We start from the raw sequence: 19,667 nt of genomic DNA on the forward strand, positions 1-19,667 counted from the left end.
GAAAACATATGGTATCTGTCTTTCTCTGTATGGCTGTCCCTATTTCTAACAAGCTTCATTAGACTTCCCCAGGTACGTTGTGATCAGCTCTCCCCAAATCCCACAATGAAGGCTGTCAACTCCACAAATTCCCTCTCCTACCTGCCAAACCCTACAGCAGTGTGGTTTGACACAGTCCCCAGCCACAGCTTCCAACTCGCAGTCATAGAGACCTCCACACTCAGGTCTTTTGCATAAGTGGAGGCCATGGTGGGGTCATTAGAGACTAAGGGCATTAAAACAAAAGCTAAAAGAGGGTTTTAAAAGGAAAAAAGGACATTGATCACTGTAGTCTCAGTGAGGTCCAACACCTTCCCCCACCCTGAGTCAGGAAATTCACGATGAGGTATGAAGTTTCCCTGGCTGGGGAAAAGAAAGCCACAATAGAGGCTACCTTGGCTTCTCACACAACATTGGCCACATACTATAGTATTCAGCCAACAACACAATCAAGTGGGAAGGAACTGCCTCCCTTCTAGACTCAGCCAAGACTCCTCCTCCAGGAAGGCCCTAAATAAATGGAATTCTATAGCACTTTATATGTAGGCTTCACATTTTCCTATAACTTCACAATTACCAATATAGCATTTGTATACCATTGCCTCTGGGACCTGCCAGGGATAGAGACAGAAAGAGCCCAGGGCAATGGCCCTCACAAAGGGACAGCCAAGTTGACTGTGGGAACCAGGCAAAGCAACTTCCTGACTTTCTGTGCTAAAGAAACCCAACCATCAGTTCAACCTAAGTGCAGGGATCTGGAGAAATATTTAAGAGATTTAAGTTTAAAACAAAAATCCACCCCCCACCCCCACATCAGCCTGAATATATACAGTCAGCCCTCTGTATGCCTAAAATGGAGACATCATTGGTAAAATTAATCCAAAATGGCAAAAAAAAAAAAATCCTGAAATCATTGCTGGTTCTTAACTCACAACAGAATGGGGTCCGCAATGCAATTTCTCCTAAAGTCAACCCCACCACACAGTTTTCAACAGGTACTTATTGAATATTAAATAAATAAATGAAAGGCTCATTTCACTCAAGTGACACTGGAGTTATTCAAACTCCTTTATCTGTCTGCACCTGGCTTATGTGGGAAAGCTCTCTGAACTGGGAGTCAAGACATTTGGGTTCTGGTCTGGGCTCTAGCAGTATATAACCTTAGGTAAGTCACAGTATTTAATTTGGTGGGAGAGCAAGAGCAAATGCAAGCACATTCCTTTCAGCAATGCCATTTAACAGAGCTTGGGTTTTATGACAAATAATCACCCTGTGTCTACTTTGGCACACAACTACAACCCTTTAGCCACACTGGAACAACCAGATAGCTGAAGATGGCCAGTGGCTGGCAGAAAAAGCAGACAGAGGAGCTTGAAGAAAGTGAAGGGGCATGGAATATCAAGGGAGGTAATTCTGCACCATGTTCCAGAGTTGTAAAACCACTTCTAAATCAGGGTCCCCTCATTTCCTGGCCTGTGGTTTCGTGTGAGCTCCAAGCTCTCATTTATTAATCAAGTAGAAAACCCCCCAATACCAGAAGAAAAAGAAAGGACTTGGGCAGCCAATTCCCAGAATACAATTGGCAAGAAACGCAAGAGAGAGGGGAGGTGCAAAAAATGTTTGACCTTGTTATTAACAAAAGAAATAGAAATGAAGCGACACTGAGACACCAGTTTACAACTATCAAATTATCAAATGTTTAAATGAGATGTGTTGAAGCAGGCTCTCTGATACACTGCTCACAGGACTAATGGTGACAGCTTTTCTGTAAAGCAATTTGGCCATATTTATCAAGAGCCTTCAAAAGAGCACTCCCTTTGACTCTAGTGATTCCATTTCTAGGAGTCTAAGGAAATGAATCACAGATATACCCATATTTTAAGAAGTTCATCACAACATTATTTACAATAATGTAAAATGAAACTCCTGAATGGCTGACAATAAGGGAAGGGTTATGTATATGTTATGGAATTATTTTCAAAAATTCCTAATGATATGGAAAATGCTAAGTTTAAAAAAAGCAGGATACAAAACTCTATTTATAGTTGAATTCCAGTTATCTTTTAAAATGTACATGCACGCTGGGGTGCCTGGCTGGCTCAGTCCGTAGAGCATGCGACTCTTGATTTCAGGGTTGTGAGTTCGAGCCCCATGTTGGGGGTAGAACTTAAGGTATATATATAGATATATCATATATATAGATATCTATATAGATATCATATATATAGATATCTATATCATATATATATACACATATATATAGGTATATAAGATACATATATATAGAATTTTATATACACACACACACACACACACACATATATATATATATATATATGTCTAGAAAGAAACACACCAAAACATTAACAGTGATAATTATATCTTTCTTGGTGACGAGTTGATGGATAATTTTTAAAATCTTCTTGGGGCGCCTGGGTGGCGCAGTCGGTTAAGCGTCCGACTTCAGCCAGGTCTCGATCTCGCGGTCCATGAGTTCGAGCCCCGCATCAGGCTCTGGGCTGATGGCTCAGAGCCTGGAGCCTGTTTCCGATTCTGTGTCTCCCTCTCTCTCTCTGCCCCTCCCCCGTTCATGCTCTGTCTCTCTCTGTCCCAAAAATAAATAAAAACGTTGAAAAAAATTTTTTAAAAAATCTTCTTACTTTCCTATACTTTCCCAATTTTCAACAATGAGCATGTGTTGCTTTTAAAATTAAAAAGCACATTAAGTGTGTGAGGGGAGGAGGATGTTTGTTTATATTCTGAATTTTCCAAATATTTAGAGGTAGAAAGGGACTTTTGAGATAATATAGTGTTTCTCAGCCCTATCAGCCCCAATACTCCCTTGGAAGATACAATATTTTGTGATGCACACTTTGCCACTCTGAAATGATGACTTTCATAGTTAATATAACCAGCTTCTACACATAATTTCCAGAATAGCAATATAATACACTAATTACAATATGAAGGAGAAAAACAGGAAATTTGTTTATAATATGTATTTCAATACGCAAAACCTGGGCAAGACTATACTAAAAGATATGAAGTAGTCAGAGGTTCCACTTATACATGTAGATCCACTGTGAATGCAATTGCTACAAAGAAAGATAAATACAGGTACGTTGTATGGGCAACTTAAAAATCCATGAATGGCATTGTTGTCAGTGACATGATTTTCAAAAGTCACAACTCTTGGTAAAGTTCTGAACCAAATAAAGTACCCTGTTCCCTCAACTTACAGAATTGTTGCATTCCTGGAAATTCAGTGTATATATTAAAACTGTAAAAACATATTTTGTGTTGATTTGTAAAATAATTAGGCCCAGCTAATTGCACTAGGTTTTCCCACCTACATTGATGTCCTCGAGGATGTTCAAAAGTTTACAGATGCAGATTTCTAGTTCCCATTCCCATTTCGTATTTACCCAAAACATGAAATTCACAATGACTTCCTTTTTTGTGAGTTGGGCTTGCATCCTTTAAAACTAATGATATTCACAGTTTTAGCCTTTGGTACTATTTCTAAAGCCTATTGCCTAAGAATAGCAAGTGATTCCAAGAATGTATTCTTAAAACTGACACAAATGTGTTTGGAATTATTGAAAGCACTGTTCTTTAGTAGCACCAAAGCACAAGAGCAAATTACCACTTTTTAAAAACCATTTACTGTGATCCCTTGGTGATTTTCCCTAGCCTGGCCCCAGCCTCAGGAGTATAAAATGAACAGAGCTGGAAGAAAAGGACTAACAGGACTAGGCCATGGAGGGGGGAGGGGGACTAGGTTGCTAGGTTACTGCTTGAGCCATTCAGAGCAGTCCCAGAGGAGTACCAGACACAGAGGACAGGTCCCTCTCCCTGCCCCACTCAGCTGAGGGCCCTCTCAAAGGAAGGGGGGGGGGCACAAAAGGTGGGGGAGGGGCTGGTCACTCACACTAGGCACAACAAGTAAAGAAACAGACATCCCTGTATTTCTAAAACCATTCAAGTCTCCTCATTGATTGGCTTCACCCCAAAAAGAAAGATTTCTTTATTAAGAAATACCAGAAAGAGAAAAACCTACCACACATACACATTTGTAGGTTCACACAAAAGTGCAGAGATTTACATATTAAATTGCATTTAAGTTAGAAAATAGATTTAAAAACAAAATACTTTTTTCCCCCAACAAGGTAAAGAGATTTGGTCAGTAGGAAAAGGGGCCGTAGGGGTAAAGGCAGGAAGGTCAGGGCAGGAAGAATGGAATTTAGCTGCTATAGAATTGGAACCCACAACTACCACTGAGGAAAAAAAGCAAGGGGGGAGATGATGTTCCCTGCTAGGGCTAAGAGGGCCCCAGAGCCAAATGGACATGGAGAAGTGTTCCCAAATAGCCAAATTCCACCAACCCCCAGAAGGTTTTGGATCTGTGCCAGCCATACTTCTGGGGAAGTGGGGTGCATAGGAAACTTAAGGGATGGAGAGGAAGGGGAGAGGTGGAAAGAATGTCAGCCATTGAAAAGAGTTGAACAATTTAAGGCCTATTCCCCTGGGAAGGACCAATTCTTCAATCTCCTCTCTAATCAGAACTCAGACTAGGGACAATCACAGCTGGTGCATGGTATGAATGGGAGAGATCTTCAGGCCAAGGTCTTAAATACAGAAGATTTATAAAGGAAAAGAAAGAGGGCAGGGAGTATGAAAATGCAGAAACTTAAAAAAAAACTCATTTCACACTAGAGATAAGGGATTTCCGTGTTTACCATTCACCTCAGAAAGAGAAATTTTCTCTGACATATCTCAGGGACAGCAGAAAAGTCATTGAGGTAAGTTGGGTGAGGAGAGAAATCTGTCCAAACCCAAGAGAAGACATGGGCTGAGACAGGGTAGGCTGAGAACTGACTAAAAAGGGGTTCATCTAAGTGTCAGGTTAACTGAAAAAATCTAGTAACTTCCAAACTCTCCAGGCTTGGCCTTATATTGAACTAACTCAAATCTAACTACAAGAATAAAACTGAGAGATCCAGAAAAAGAATGGGAAAGTAGAGGCAGAAAGGAGAGGAATCTGAGACAGTCAGAGCCAGTCTCCCCACTCTCCCTAAAGATTGCTAAACTCAAACCTTGCTACAAGAAAAATAGGAAGACATACAAAAAATCTGCAAGCAGCCAAACTTCATTAATTGTGATTAACTGGGAAGGGTGAGATAGGTATTGGTAAGGAGTCTTGACTTTAGACCATTTAAAAAGAAATATATACCATCACTTGTAAAAGATCACTAACAAAATATTTCCAAGAGGGGGCCCTGATGAGCCTGCTTTAATAACTAAGACTCATTTGCAATTAACAGCATCCCTCTGCATAAAAACAGTATTCTAATAAAGAATGTGTTCTCTTGAGTAAATACAATCCCCTCCAAGCCTCCCAATCTTGCTAACACTGTATATTGCCTTGAAAGCCCTTTTTTCATAGCCCAGAATAAGGTAAACATCGGCCCAGAATGCAGTATAGATCAGTGGAGAGTTTGGGAGCTATCTCTCCAACCCAAGGACCCCGTAGAAAATGGAAATATGGGTAGTAACAAGCAACCCCTTCAACCCCCACCCCCAACCCCCACCCCCAAAGACATTCACACCCTCATGGTGGTTCTTGAAATGGAAAGGGGAAGGAGGAGGCAGGCAGTTTGCATTAGACACAGTTTAATCACCTTCAAATAGATTAAAAGTTCTGGTTTACACTCCCCCCACCCCTCCCCGTAAGTCATCCAGACAGGACCCTGGCTTAGAAAGAGAAAAACACAGGTGCTCTAGGAAATATAGCCACATATAATACATAAATCTTCTTCCCTGAAATAGAGCAGATCCTGAGCAGAGCTGACTGGGGGCCACAGCCCACCCCCAGGGTGAAGCGGCTCTGGGACTCTGCCGGTGGAAGTGCTGGAAGAGTGGGGCTTGGAGGAAGCCCCCGTGTGGTTACCAAGCCCGAGGTGGGCCAAGGCCTTGGAGTGGGTTTACCCGGGAGGGCAGCAGTGCTGGGCTTTCCCTCCTCACTCAGCCGAGGCCTAATGGAAGTACTGGTTATTCTTTTTTTTCTTTTTTGAGGGGACATAGGGGGAGAGGAGAGGAGAGGAGAGCCTCTCTGTGCCTTGGTTTCCCCATTTGTGCATTCAGGGCCTCTACAGGCCTCACACAAGGAGTCTGAGGGGGTAGTGTTTAAGTGAGCACTCAGGCTTCCTCTGAGGAAAAGGAACCACCCAAGTGCACACTTTTATTACTGCCATTCCTGCTCCTAGAGGGAGCAAGAGTCAAAAGGAAAACAAAAGGAGCTAATGAGAAAGGAGGAGAGATGAGACAAAGAGTGCGAGGGGCCATGCCGTTGGCATCTCATAAATTCTTACTAAGAATGGCACAGGTATTAAAAAGGTTCCGGTAGTCTACAAGAAATGTGAATCATTGTCTCTACTGCAACTACTTACATATATCTAACTGGAAACGGGTGGGGTTTGGGTGTTAGAAAGTGGGCAGGGGACAAAGGAGAAACTACATGAATAAATACAAGTGGAAGGTACCTGCCCCATTCCTGAAAGGATTTGCTGGCAATGTTGGCACTTTGTAGCCAGGAGAATCCTCCAACCCCACTCTCCACCCTCTTCACTTCTGAAAGCCCCAAGAATCCCTTTAGGATTCCCTGGCCAGAGTTCTCTATGACTGCCTCTGGACTCATGGCATGCAGCAGTTTGAGAGGATTTGAGCCAGTCTCAAGACCCTTTATCCCCAGAATTGGACCACTGACCCCAAGCAGGAGAGCTGGGATCTGGAGGAAAGAGAAGGGAGTCCAAGGAGACTCCATGGCTGAGGCCATGGAAAGCCAGTGCTGGGGTCCAAGAGACCCATTTGTCCAGTTACCAGAGGTGACTGACATCTTCTGCAACTGTCTTGAGTCCAGAAATTTAAAAAAAAAAAAAAGCTTGCAGCAAGAAAATGCCAGTGTGCAATTGTGTGAATAAAGACCAAAGAAAAATAGTAACAGGGACAGCTCACTTGCTCTCTGTCTCAGGTTTATATCTTCTCCCTTTAAATCTCTCACAGCCCTAATTAAACACAAACAAAAGTCTCTTCCATAGATAGGCTACTTCTCAGCTTCAGTCACCTCCTGTGGTGGCTCTGGGGGCTCTGGAGGTGGCATCTCTTCAGGAGTGCTGGTGTCCTCCGGCATCTCATTTGGGCTCAGATGTTCTGTTGGGGCCTGAGAAGAAAAACATATCAAATTCAATACAAAGCTCTCCCTCAACATCCAAATGGAGATAATCCATAGACACTGAACTCTTCCTCTCAACCCATCAGCCACACCGATGCTACAGATATGCAGCCACCCACACCAAACTCAGAACCAAGACTAGACTATTGTCTTCTCAGCAAAATGCATCTGAAGTTAAGTTCTAGTCTTCACTGTCTGTAGAGGATAGATGTTTCCATTATTATTCATGATAATAATAAAAGGGACCACAAATAATTATGCAGACACCCCCCATTCATAACAGAATGCTGTAACATACTTGTCTAACATAGGCCTGATTCAGTGGTTCTCAATCTTTTTTTTTTTCTTCGCCCTAACATACAGCTCAATAGAACAGTGATTCTAAACCAAATAGGGTGGGGTGGCAAAATCTTCAGATGGTATATGTGGTAGGAAAATGCCCCCTGAGTGATTCTAAAATACTACCTTTCCCTACATTCAACTTAGAGCTACTAACCTAGATTGTTACGATTTAAGATCATATTCATCAGAAAAATGATATTCAAAATGATGATAACAATTTATAAACAAGAGTTTGCTGTATTTTCAAAAAAAGAAAATTCAAAATTTAGGAAAGGCAAAGTAGAGAACAATGATCTACTTTACAAAAAATCATTCACTTAAAAGTAGGATTCTATTTGAAAAGAAAGTTCAAATCTACTAAAATCTATTACAATAAACAAGTCCAGCAAGGTTTCAAGACACAAGATCAATATACAAAGATCAACTGAATTTCTATAGAGTGCCAATGTACATTCCAAAAATAAAATTAGGAAAATAATTTCACCTACAATAACATCAAAAAGAATAAAATACTTATGAATAAATGTAACAAAAGAAGTATAAAACTTATATTCTGGAGGTGCCTGGCTGGCTCAGTCAGAGGAGCATGGGACTCCTGATCTTAGCGTCATGAGTTCGAGCTCCATGTTGGGTGTAGAAATTACTTAAATAAAACTTAAAGAAAAACCTTAGGGGTCCCTGGGTGGCTCAATTGGTTAAGTGTCTGACTCTTGATATTTGGCTCAGGTCATGATCTCACAGTTGCATGAGTTCACAAGTGAGTGATTTGGGTTCAGGGCTGACAGTGCGGAGCCTGCTTGGGAGTCTCTCTCTGCCCCTCCCCCGCTCATAAGTTTGCACTCTCCCTCTCTTGTTCTCAAAATAAGTAAATAAACTTTTTTTTAAAAAAAAAACCGTCTACTCTGAAAACTACAAAATATTGTTGAAAGAAATTAAAGAAGATCTAAACAAATGAAGACATCCCATGTTAACAGTTTGGAAGACTTTATATTGTTAGGAAGACAATATTCCAAAAATTGATCTATATAGATTCAATGCAATCCCCATCAAAATTCCACCTGGCTTCTAGAGGTACCTGGGTGGCTCAGTCAGTTAAGCATCCATCCGACTCTTGATTTTGGCTCAGGTCATGATCTCTCAGTTTGTGAATTTGAGCCCTTCGTCGGGCTCTTTTCGGAGCCTGCTTGGGATTCTGTCTCCCTCTCTCTCTGCCCCTCCCCTGTTCTCTCTATCTCTCTTTCAGAATAAATAAATAAACATTAAAATTTCTTTTTAAAGAAGCTGGCTTCTTTGCAAACTGACAAGCTGATCCTAAGATGTATATGGAAATTCAAGGGACCCAGAACAGCCAAACCAATTGAATAAAGAATAAATTGAATGACTCACACTTCCTAAATTCAAAACTTACTACAACACTACAGTACCCAAGACAGTGTGATACTGACATAAGAATAGATATATTGATCGATGAAATAGGATTGACAGTCTAGAAACAAACTCTTACATTTACAGTCAATTGATTTTTGACAAGGGTGCCAAGACAATTCAATGGAGAAAAAGCAGTCTTTTCAACAAAGGGTGCTGAGGGGTGTCTGGGTGGCTCAGTCAGTTGATCATCCAACTCTTGATTTTGGTTCAGGTCATGATCTCAGGGTCATGGGATCAAGCCCTACATCAGGTTCTGCGCTGAGCACAGAGCCCACTTAAGATCCCTCCCTGCTCTGCCCCTCTGCTGCTCATTCTCTCTCTCTCTAAAAAAATAAATAATAAAAATTTAAAAAAATTTTTAAAAAGGGTGCAGAGATATCCACATGCAAAAGAAATAATTTGTAAGTTAACTTAAAATGGATCAAAGATCTAAATAAGAGCTAAAACTATAAAACTTTTAGGAAAAACAGGCATAAGCCTTCATGACCCTGGATTAGACAATGGTTTTTTACATATCTACTGACAACAAAAGCCCAACAAACAAACAAAAAAAGATAAAATGGACTACATCAAAATTTAAACTTTTTGTGCTTCAAAGGACATCATCAAGTAGGTAAAAAGACAGCCCACAGAATGGGAGAAAATATTTGGAAATCATATATCTGATAAGGGACTAACATAGAGAATAAAGAACTCTTAGAACTCAACAACAACAAAAAAATTCAAATTGCCCAATTTAAAAATTGACAAAGAATCTGAATAGATACTTCTCCAAAGAAAATATACAAATGGCCAATAAGCTCATGAAAAGATGCTCGGCAGCATTAGGGAAATGCAAATCATAACTACAGTGAGATACCACTTCACACCTACTACGATGGCTAGAACCAGAATGCCAGATAATAATGACAAGTGTTGCCAAGAATGTGGAAAAACTGGAACCCTCATACACTACTGGTGGGGATGTAAAATGGTGCTGCCAGTTTGGAAAACAGTCCAGAAGGTACTCAAAAGGTTAAACATAAAGTTATATGACCCAGTGATTTCACTCCTGGGTATATAGCCAAAATAAATAAATACATATGTGTCTATGCAAAAACTTGTACATGAATGTTTATCACTGCATTATTCATGATAACCAAAAGGTGGAAACAACCCAAATGGCTATCAATGAATGTATAAATAAAATGTGGTATTATCCATATAATGGAATATTATTCAGCCATATAACATAATGAAGTATTGCTACATGCTATGACATGGATGAATCTTGAAAATATGTCAAATGAAAGAAGCCACACATTATATGATTCCATTTATATGGAATATACAGAAGAAGCAAATATATAGCAATGAAAGTAGATTAATAGTTGCCTAGGGATGGGGCTGGGGGAACTAGGAGGAAAGAGAGAGTGACTGCTGATGGGTGTAGACGTTTGGTGAGGAGTAAGGAAATGTTTTAAAATTGATTGCTGGGATGATTGCACAACTCTGTGAATATACTACAAACCAGTGAACTATACATTTTAAATAGAGATTTTACAGTATGTGAATTATAGCTCAATAAAGCAATTATACAAAAAGAAAGTTCAAATAATACCTTTTGGGTAACATATTTTATAATGTGTATCCTAAACAAGACAGCTGGGAGGTTTTCCACAACATCTACATATTCTAGGGAGGAAGCCCCTTCTACCAAGTTAACCACTCCATTAACTCTAACCCGCTGCCCTGACCCCTATCTTTGCTCTGATAGCATTTTATGCTTCCTTCCTCAAGGCACTTTTCACAACATTGAGCAATGGCCTGTTTTCTTGTCTCTCATCTCTACTAGACAATGAGCTCCTTGAGAGCAGAGATATCTTTGCCTTGTTCACTGGCATATCCCTAGCACCCAGCACAGTGACTGGCACAGAATGTCAAAGAAACTAAATCCACCTTGAGGGCACAAAGATTTGAAGACAATGTCAGTGGAGAAGCAGAGACAGAAGCTGGAGCCACTGGACATGGAATTGCCTAATTGTATCTCAAAGGTGTAAATTTAGCCTACACCTTCTATCACTGACTCAGCCGTTAAGTCAGGAATACTTACTGGGCTCTGTGGCAAAAGGCTGCTACTGGTCTCTTGAGTACTGGGAGGTCGACTTCCACTTTCCTCCAGTGGCAAAATACCCCTTCGATCCAGCACACTGAAGGAGAGAGGACAGTTAATAAAGCACTTTGTATTCCCCCCTCCACCCACCCACCCCACTGAACCTTGCTGTGTATACTGGAAAACATAAACCTGTCCTTTAGCAATCTAGCATTATCCTAACACATGCCTCCTGTCTTCCGTTCTTTTTTCATTCCACAAACCAGGGAATACCACATTAACCAAGGAACAAACAGATGAAATAAGAATGAAAGGTCGTCCCTTCAAAACAACTAGCCTGTGGTCTGTGGTCCATGCAGATATAGCACCGAAGGATAATCCTTGGGAAGACCTATCTGACACGAAAAGGCCACATTCAGAAGAATGCATCAGACCAGGTAATAGGATCAGGTTGAATTGCTTGTCCCAAGAGTCCCAGGATTTTCTAGTCCTCTAAGTACCTGGGGGGCAAGGGGCCACAGAGCACTTCACAGCAGTTCTTCACAATGTTACCATGGCTATAGGGATTCTGGACACGATTCTTCCCTGTCCATGAGCCTTTGATCTGCAAGATAAAAGCCAAGGCTTGTATTAAAATTTACATTGAAGAAATGCAGCATGAAAGGATGAAAACGTTCTGGGGATGGATGGTGGTGATGGTGGCACAACAATGTGAATGTACTTGATACTATTAAATTCTACATTTAAAAATGGCTAAGATACTGCTTCCGATTCTGTGTCTCCCTCTCTCTCTGCCCCTCCCCCATTCATGCTCTGTCTCTCTCTGTCTCAAAAATAAATAAATATTAAAAAAAATTTTTTTTAAATGGCTAAGATAGTACATTTTGTATTACATACATTTTGCCACAACAAGAAAAACAAATACCTGCATAGCCATGGAAAAATGTTCACAATAGAGTGAAAAATCAGGAGCTGGATAATATGTATTATTTTCCACTAAAAATACAAAATATAAGGGCGGCAGGGTGGCTCAGTTTGTTGAGCGACTGACTTTGGCTCAGGTCATGATCTCACGGTTCATGGGTTCGAGGCCCACATCGGACTCTGTGCTGACAGCTCAAAGCCTAGAGCCTGCTTCAGATTCTGTGTCTCCCTCTCTCTCTCTCTGCCCTTCCCCCACTTGCACTCTCTCTCTCTCTTTCAGAAATAATTTTTTTAAAAAACATTTAAAAAGTTTTAAAATACAAAATATAGGGGTGCCTGGTGGCTCAGTAGGTTAAGCATCCAACTTCAGCTCAGATCGTGATCTCAGTGAGTTCAAGCCCCACATCAGGCTCTTCGTTGCCAGCACAAAGCCCACTTTGGATCCTCTGTCCCTCTCTCTCTTCCCCCCACCCCAAATAAATAATTAAATAAAAAAATACAATATATATATATATATATATATTCATATAAACAAACACAGGAACAGGTCTGAAAGACTACAAATCATACCATTAACAATGGTGAATTTAAATAAAAACTGAAAAGAAACCAATGGTGACATCTAGGAGGTAAAGTTGTAACCTATTTGCTATTGTTTACTCATCTGTATTTTCTGATTTTCTATAATAAACATGGATTAATTGGTAATTTTTAAAAAGCAGGGATTTAGTCAGTGCAACTGTGCCTCTCCTTTCCAAATCCAGAGGCACTAACTAGCCTTTAAGGATCTGTGAACAGCTGAAGACAGTGTACCCGCTCAACCATTGAACCTCTTCTTCGCAATTCTACATAGGTACTCAGTTCCAACCAAAGCAGTCTGCTTTCTCCTCCACACAGTAAATTTAACAGTCTCCCACACCAGGTTGCCATTTGCCTCAACCTCCCAAGCCCTGGAGACTCAGTTCTCTAGCAGGTATAGCAGGTAACGACAGAATAGGCTTTGGAGAGGAGAATATGTGATAAGGAAAAGGGAAAGTTGACTCACATCTTCATTGGTTGTCTGGTTGAGAGCCACGAGGAAAGTGTGAAATCCAGTCAGTCCCACGACGGACCAGAGTGTGAAGAAGCAAATGAGCACTTCTAGAACAGTGAGGTGATGTTAAGGAATGTTGAAGCAGCTACACCAGGGGACTCAATGCCTCAGCCCATACACATGGCACCAATCACACCATCTTTACCTCTCAGAACATATATCACAAATGGCCAAGTATCTGTATATAACAACAGATGAATTCTAAACTCACTGGATATATGAAAGGAAAAGGACCCCTGTGTATTCACTACAAGTAGCTCTCTAACAATTCTTGTGTATTTAAGTGTTCATTTATTTATCATTAGCTCTTTGAAGAGGACATTTCATTAAAGCCAAACAATGTTGGCCATCACTGCCAATGGAAAATCCATCAAAAAATAAACTTTGTAATGAAAAATTGGTGGGAAAAACAGAATGTGACTTATAGAAATCCCATCTGAATCTCCTTTTCAGAAATACAACTGCTATACAAAATAAGCCTTAGCTGCAACAAAAAGGTAGGACTTCCATCAAGTGACATAAGAGGTATACTGAAGCAAAGACAGCCCACTAGAGGAGGCAGGGCTGAGACTGATCAGAAGGACTTAGGAGGGAGGCAGTGGAGAAAGGGGTGAGGGAAGGACCTCCTTTTAAGCCCTGGCCATCTCCCATTCTGGTTGCTACCACTAAGACTACATTTTTTTTTATTTTAGACTTTGGCACTCTCTGACATCTGAAAAACGAGATGGTGGGAGAACTGCAGAGAGAAAGCCTACTTGAAACTAGTTTAAGAGGGCGTCACAGGGACATACTGCCAGGGGAGGATATGTTCCAGGAGTTTCTTTCAACGTCTCCAGGAAGCCAATTTTCAAGGATTCTGTTAAATTGGGAGGACAAGTGGAAAGAAAAATCAATAACTTTAGTAAAAAATGCACACTTACACTAGTACCCACTCATTTTCCTCCCTCCCTATCCCTTGTTACAAGCTGGCAAGAGATTAAGCCCTCACTCAGACAAGGGACTCTCACCTACAAACTGGTAGTCTCCTCACTAAAGAGTTTACATTTTCAATGCAGGACCTGGCACTGGACTAGAGAGTCTGATAGAAGCCAAGCTTCCCACTCCTTTCCCTTTTCCCTAGCCTCCAACTATGGGCACAGATGGGGAATATTCATTCATAGCTGAAAGAAATCAGAAATATCCAAGAAAAATCCTCTCTCCTAATTAACCCGTATCTCTCCCTTATTCAAAATCTAGTTGAGAACTCATCTCTTGATCAAGAGATGCCCCCTTTAACTCCACATCCCATCTGCCTTTAGGGTTACTTGGTAGTTGTGTGTGTGTGTGTGCGCGCACACACACACACACACACACACACACACACGTGGGTATGTATTTTCTATCTCCCAAAGTAGACCATGAGCAACTAAAAGGTATTTTGCTGGTATTATCCCTCCTATCACCTGGACAGGGCAGGTCTTACAAGGCAGAAGAAGAAAGGATGCAGAGCCAACATACATCCTCAGTCTTTGAGACTGCCTCAGAAATGTCCACTAGTCTGGGTACAGGCCATAATCACAGCCTCAACCTTCAGCAGAGGGCCAATGAGAAGGCCAACACACTCAGTAAATACAGATGGATGTGAGCTGAGTTTTGGAGCTCTGCTCAAGAGCAGTGCTCATTTCTACCAGGTCCTAGGGTGCCTTTGCAATAGTAAAGTCCCACCAGGAAACCCAACTTCCCTCAGCTGTCCTTAAGTCTTCTCCCACTCCTCACCCCTATTCCAACAACACACACTGCCTTGCATACTCACTGAGAGCCACATAGACGATGTTGAAGGCGAAGACATAGATCGTGAGGAGGGAGAGAGACAGGATAAAGAGGTAGAAGTAGCGGTAGTTCCTCTTTCCAACACAATTCCCCACCCAGGGGCAGTGATGGTCGAAGCGCTCTGTGGGAGAAAGAGAGAGTCCAGTGCCAAAGCCGCCCAAACAAAGCACACACGACATCTACATAATACCTAATTTAGAGACCCCCAATGTCACTGCTGATTTCAACTGTAAAAAACACTGGTTTCTATTTTTCACTTTTTCACTATGTTTTCATAGTCATCTCATTTGATCCCCACAATCACCCTGGAAGTTGAGCAAAATAAGATATTCTTTTCCTCATTTTACAGTTGGAGAAACTAACGCACTGAGGGATCAGTGCCTCACTGCCTCACTGCTAGTTGACAAGAGACTTTGCTTTTCCAAAGAAAAACCTTTGGTGGACTTACTAAGTTCAGGAAGAATAAGTAGGTGAAAATACCCAAGGAAAGTTTTAAAAAATGAGTAGTGTGGTTTTTCTTAACCTCTAGTTATTTTTTTTTTAATGATAAAACTAGGTGGCTCAGTCAGTTAAGCGTCCGACTTTGGCTCAGGTCACGATCTCACAGCTCATGAGTTCAAGCCCCACGTCGGTCTGTGTGCTGACAGCTCAGAGATTGGAGCCTGCTTCGGATTCTGTGTCTCCCTCTCTCTCTGTCCCTCCCCGCTCGCATTCTTCTGTCTGTCCGTCTGTCTGTCTGTCTCTCTCAAAAGTAAATAAACATTAAAAAAATTTTTAAATGATAAAACTACAACACTTAAAATGATGTGGCATAGCTCAATGGAATGGAAAGTACCCAGAAAGTCTCTAGAATATTTAAGAATTTACTGTCTAATAAAGGCAGTTCTACAAAAACAGTGGTGAAAGGAAGTATTATTCTATAAATAACTGACACAATTGGCTACTTGGTGGAAAATAAAGTTAGATTTTTTTCTCCTCACACAATTAATCAAAATTAATTCCAGATGAATTAGAATTACATGTAAAAACAGAGTACAACCATAAAATAACTATAAAGAATAGATGAACATTTATCCCCTGTAGAGCAGGACATTTTTAGCATAAAAGTAATGGAAGAAAACACAGATGATAAAGAAAAATATATTTGACTCCATAAACCTTAATATGCATTTTATATATGTTAAAAATACTATAAAGAATCTCTAAACAGGAAAAAAACCAATGGGAATGTATGTAAATTTTGTATGTTAGTATATGAGAAGTCCTTACAAATCAATAACAAAATAAAAATACTCCTTTAAGAAAATAGTCAAAGGGCAAAAAGAGACAGTTAACAAATACCACATAAACATATATTTAAATGTTTTCAGATTCACTAATGATTCAGTGTAATACTAATACAACAATAAGACAATTTTTGCCTATTGAAATAAGAATATAAAAATAACATCCAGTGCTGGTGAGAATAGCATGGAATGGACACTAATATACTCTTTGTGGGAGTATAAATTGAGAGAAGCTTTCTGAAAAGCAATTTGGCAGTATGTGTCAACAGCCTTAATAAGGCTAACACCGCTTTGGCAAAATAAATTCATTTTTAGTAATTTCTCTTAAGGAAATAGAGATATGCACAGAAATTTAAGTTTAGCAATTTTTATTAGTATTTTTTATTGTGGTAAAATATAAAGCATGCATTTTGCCAATTTATTCATTCTAAGTGTACAACTTAGTGGCAATTACTACATTCACGATGTTGTGCAATCATCACCACTACCTATTTCCAAATATTTTCATCACCCCCAAAGAGAAACTCTGTATGCATTAAAGAGTAATTCTCCGTTTTCCCCTTCCCCCAGTCCCTGGTAACTTCTAATCTTTCTATCTCTATGTCTATTCTACATATTTCCTATTAGTGGAATCATACAATATTTGGCTTTTTCTGTCTAGCTTCTTTCACTTTAGCATAATGTTTTCAAGATTCACCCACACTGTACTATGTATCAGCACTTTCTTCCTCATTATGGCTGAATAATATTCCATTGTATGGATATACCACTTTTTGTTTATCCATTCATTTATTGATGGACACTTGGGTTGTTTCCAACCTTTGGCTTCTGTAAACAATGCTGTCATGCTCACTGATGTACAAAAATGTTTGAGTCTCTATTTTCAACTCTATTTGGTATTGATATGGACAGAATTGTGTCCCCCCAAAATTCATATGTTGAAGCCCTAACCCCCAATGTGACTGTATTTAGAAACACAGCTTCTAAGGAGGTAACTAAGGTTAAATGTCATAAGCTTAGGGCCCTAATCCTGTAAGATTGGTATCCTTATAAGAAGATGAGACACCAGGAGTGCATGAACATAGAAAAAGGCCACATGAACACAGCAAGAAGGTGGCCCACCTGCAAGCCAGACAGAGAGACCTCACCAGAAATCAATCCTGCCTGCACCCTGATCTTGAACTTCTAACCTGCAGAACTGCGAAAAAATAAATTTCTGTTGTTTAAGCTACCCAGTCTGTTGTATTTTGCTATGGTAGCCTGAGCAGGCTAATTTAGGTATGTATATATATGTACACACACACACACACACACACACACACACACAAACACACACACAAGGGGTGGAATTGTTGGGTCATATGATAATTTTAATTCTATGTTTAACTTTTTGAGGAACTGCCAAACTGTTTTTCACAGTGGCGATGTCATTTCATATTCCCACCAGCATTGTATGAAGGTTCTAATTTCTCCACATCCTGACATTTAATCATTTTGATTGCAGTGCAATAATAATGAATAAAATGGAATAGTAAATAATATTTAATTATAGGAAACTGCTTAAATAAACTAGAATATTGAAAATTTTTAAAATAAACTAGAATGTAGCCATATGATGGATTATGCAGTCATTAAAATAATATATTCAAAACACATTTATTAAAGATCTGGAAAAATACTCAGGATATAATGTTAAGTGACAAAGGCAGGATTAAAAACTCTATCATGTGTGATCTATATAAGATCTAAATAAGTGGCACTGGAAGGAGATACAGCAAAATGGAGAGTAAATTTGGGATTAAGTTTTATTTATACTTTCTGTACTCCCCATATTTTGTATAATGAACATGGATTATTTTAATGAAAAACACACAAAGAATAAAATACATCATTTTTAAAAAGCAATAAGCTATGCACGGGTCAAAATAAAGACTGCAAGAATGGTACACCTCCTGGGGCGCCTGGGTGGCTCAGTTGGTTAAGCAACCGACTTCAGCTCAGGTCATGATCTCATAGTTTGTGAGTTTGAGCCCCGTGTAGGGCTGTGTGCTGACAGCTCAGAGCCTGGAGCCTAGTTCAGATTCTGTGTCTCTCCCTCTCTCTACCCCTCCCCCTCTCTCTATCCCTCCCCTGCTCATGCTCTGTGTCTCTCTGTCTCTCAATAATAAATAAATGTTAAAATAAGTAAATAAATAAAAATTAAAAAGAATGGTACACCTCCTGATTAAAGGGCTACAATATATCTTTTCAGAAAAGAAAAAGATGTAGAGAAGACACACACAAGTAGTAAGAATGGTACATCTCCTGGGGTGCCTGGGTGGCGCAGTCGGTTAAGCGTCCGACTTCAGCCAGGTCACAATCTCGCGGTCCGGGAGTTCGAGCCCCGCGTCAGGCTCTGGGCTGATGGCTCAGAGCCTGGAGCCTGTTTCCGATTCTGTGTCTCCCTCTCTCTCTGCCCCTCCCCCGTTCATGCTCTGTCTCTCTCTGTCCCAAAAATAAATAAACGTTGAAAAAAAAAATTTAAAAAGAATGGTACATCTCCTGACTAAAGGGCTACAATATATCTTTTCAGAAGAGAAAAAGAAGATGTAGAGAAGACACACCCAAGTGGTTAGGGTAATACCTGAATCAAGAATTACAGATATAGCCTCACTTTAAGCAAACTTGCCATAAAAATATTGGAAACTGTAGATTTATACAGATTTATTTTCACTACATTTTAAATTATACTTTTTCTGATAATATAATTAATATACGCTCATCATAGAAAACTTGAAAAAAATAAAAAAGAAAATGAAGGAAACAGCATCACTCAAAATTCCACAACCTATAGATAATAAACTATAAGCCTAAGCATTCTGGTGTATTTCCTTGCATATATCTTTACATATATTTTTTCAAATGTGCAACTGAGATCACACTATAAATGTAGCTTATCTCTTATTTTATTTCATTTAGCTTTCTAATATGAGCTTTTTCCATAAGTCTATTGCATAAATGTCCCACAATTTATTTGACTGCTTATCTACTGGTGGACAACTACATTTATTGAATTTTCAATCATTATAATAATCCTGAGATAAATATTTCCATACCTAAACCTTTTACCACATCCCTGATTATTTTCTTAGGACAGGTCTCTAGAAAAGGAATCACTAGCATCAAAGGGTATACATGTTTTAATAAGGCTTTTAAGAATCTCACTAGGTTGTCTTCCAAAAACTTTGTTCCAATTTACACTCTTACCAGGGTAGGACTAAGCATTATCAGGTTTTCCTTGCTAATATTCTAGATTTTAAAAGATCCTGTTTTAATTTTTATTTCTTTGATTTTTAGTATGGATGAATTTTGTTTCTTGTTAACTAGTTAATTGCATTTCCTGTTTCATAAACTGTCCATATTTCTACTGGAATGTTACTGCCT

The 19,667-nt window shown here is 39.7% G+C and overlaps 1 protein-coding gene across 3 annotated transcripts in view; it reads right to left on the bottom strand.

The window, feature by feature from the left end:
* Window positions 1-5,695: 5,695 nt before the first annotated feature.
* ZDHHC9 (zinc finger DHHC-type palmitoyltransferase 9) overlaps window positions 5,696-19,667 on the bottom strand; it is a 32,199-nt gene continuing 18,227 nt past the window's right edge. For 2 of the 3 annotated variants that reach the window (XM_047081935.1, XM_047081934.1), the window contains 6 exons: window positions 14,942-15,079; window positions 13,957-14,005; window positions 13,102-13,204; window positions 11,633-11,736; window positions 11,133-11,229; window positions 5,696-7,258 (listed from right to left, as the gene is read on the bottom strand). In XM_047081935.1, coding sequence (XP_046937891.1) covers window positions 7,142-7,258; window positions 11,133-11,229; window positions 11,633-11,736; window positions 13,102-13,204; window positions 13,957-14,005; window positions 14,942-15,079 — 608 coding nt within the window. In that variant the 3' untranslated portion in view covers window positions 5,696-7,141. Of the gene's footprint in view, window positions 7,259-11,132; window positions 11,230-11,291; window positions 11,524-11,632; window positions 11,737-13,101; window positions 13,205-13,956; window positions 14,006-14,941; window positions 15,080-19,667 lie in introns of those variants that run through there. The other variant, XM_047081936.1, reaches the window with a different exon arrangement.

This window comes from Lynx rufus, unplaced genomic scaffold (genome assembly GCF_022079265.1).
Source record: "Lynx rufus isolate CCGP_SWC_20201006 ecotype Redwood Valley unplaced genomic scaffold, mLynRuf1.p SCAF_19, whole genome shotgun sequence".
Classification (NCBI taxonomy): domain Eukaryota; kingdom Metazoa; phylum Chordata; class Mammalia; order Carnivora; family Felidae; genus Lynx; species Lynx rufus.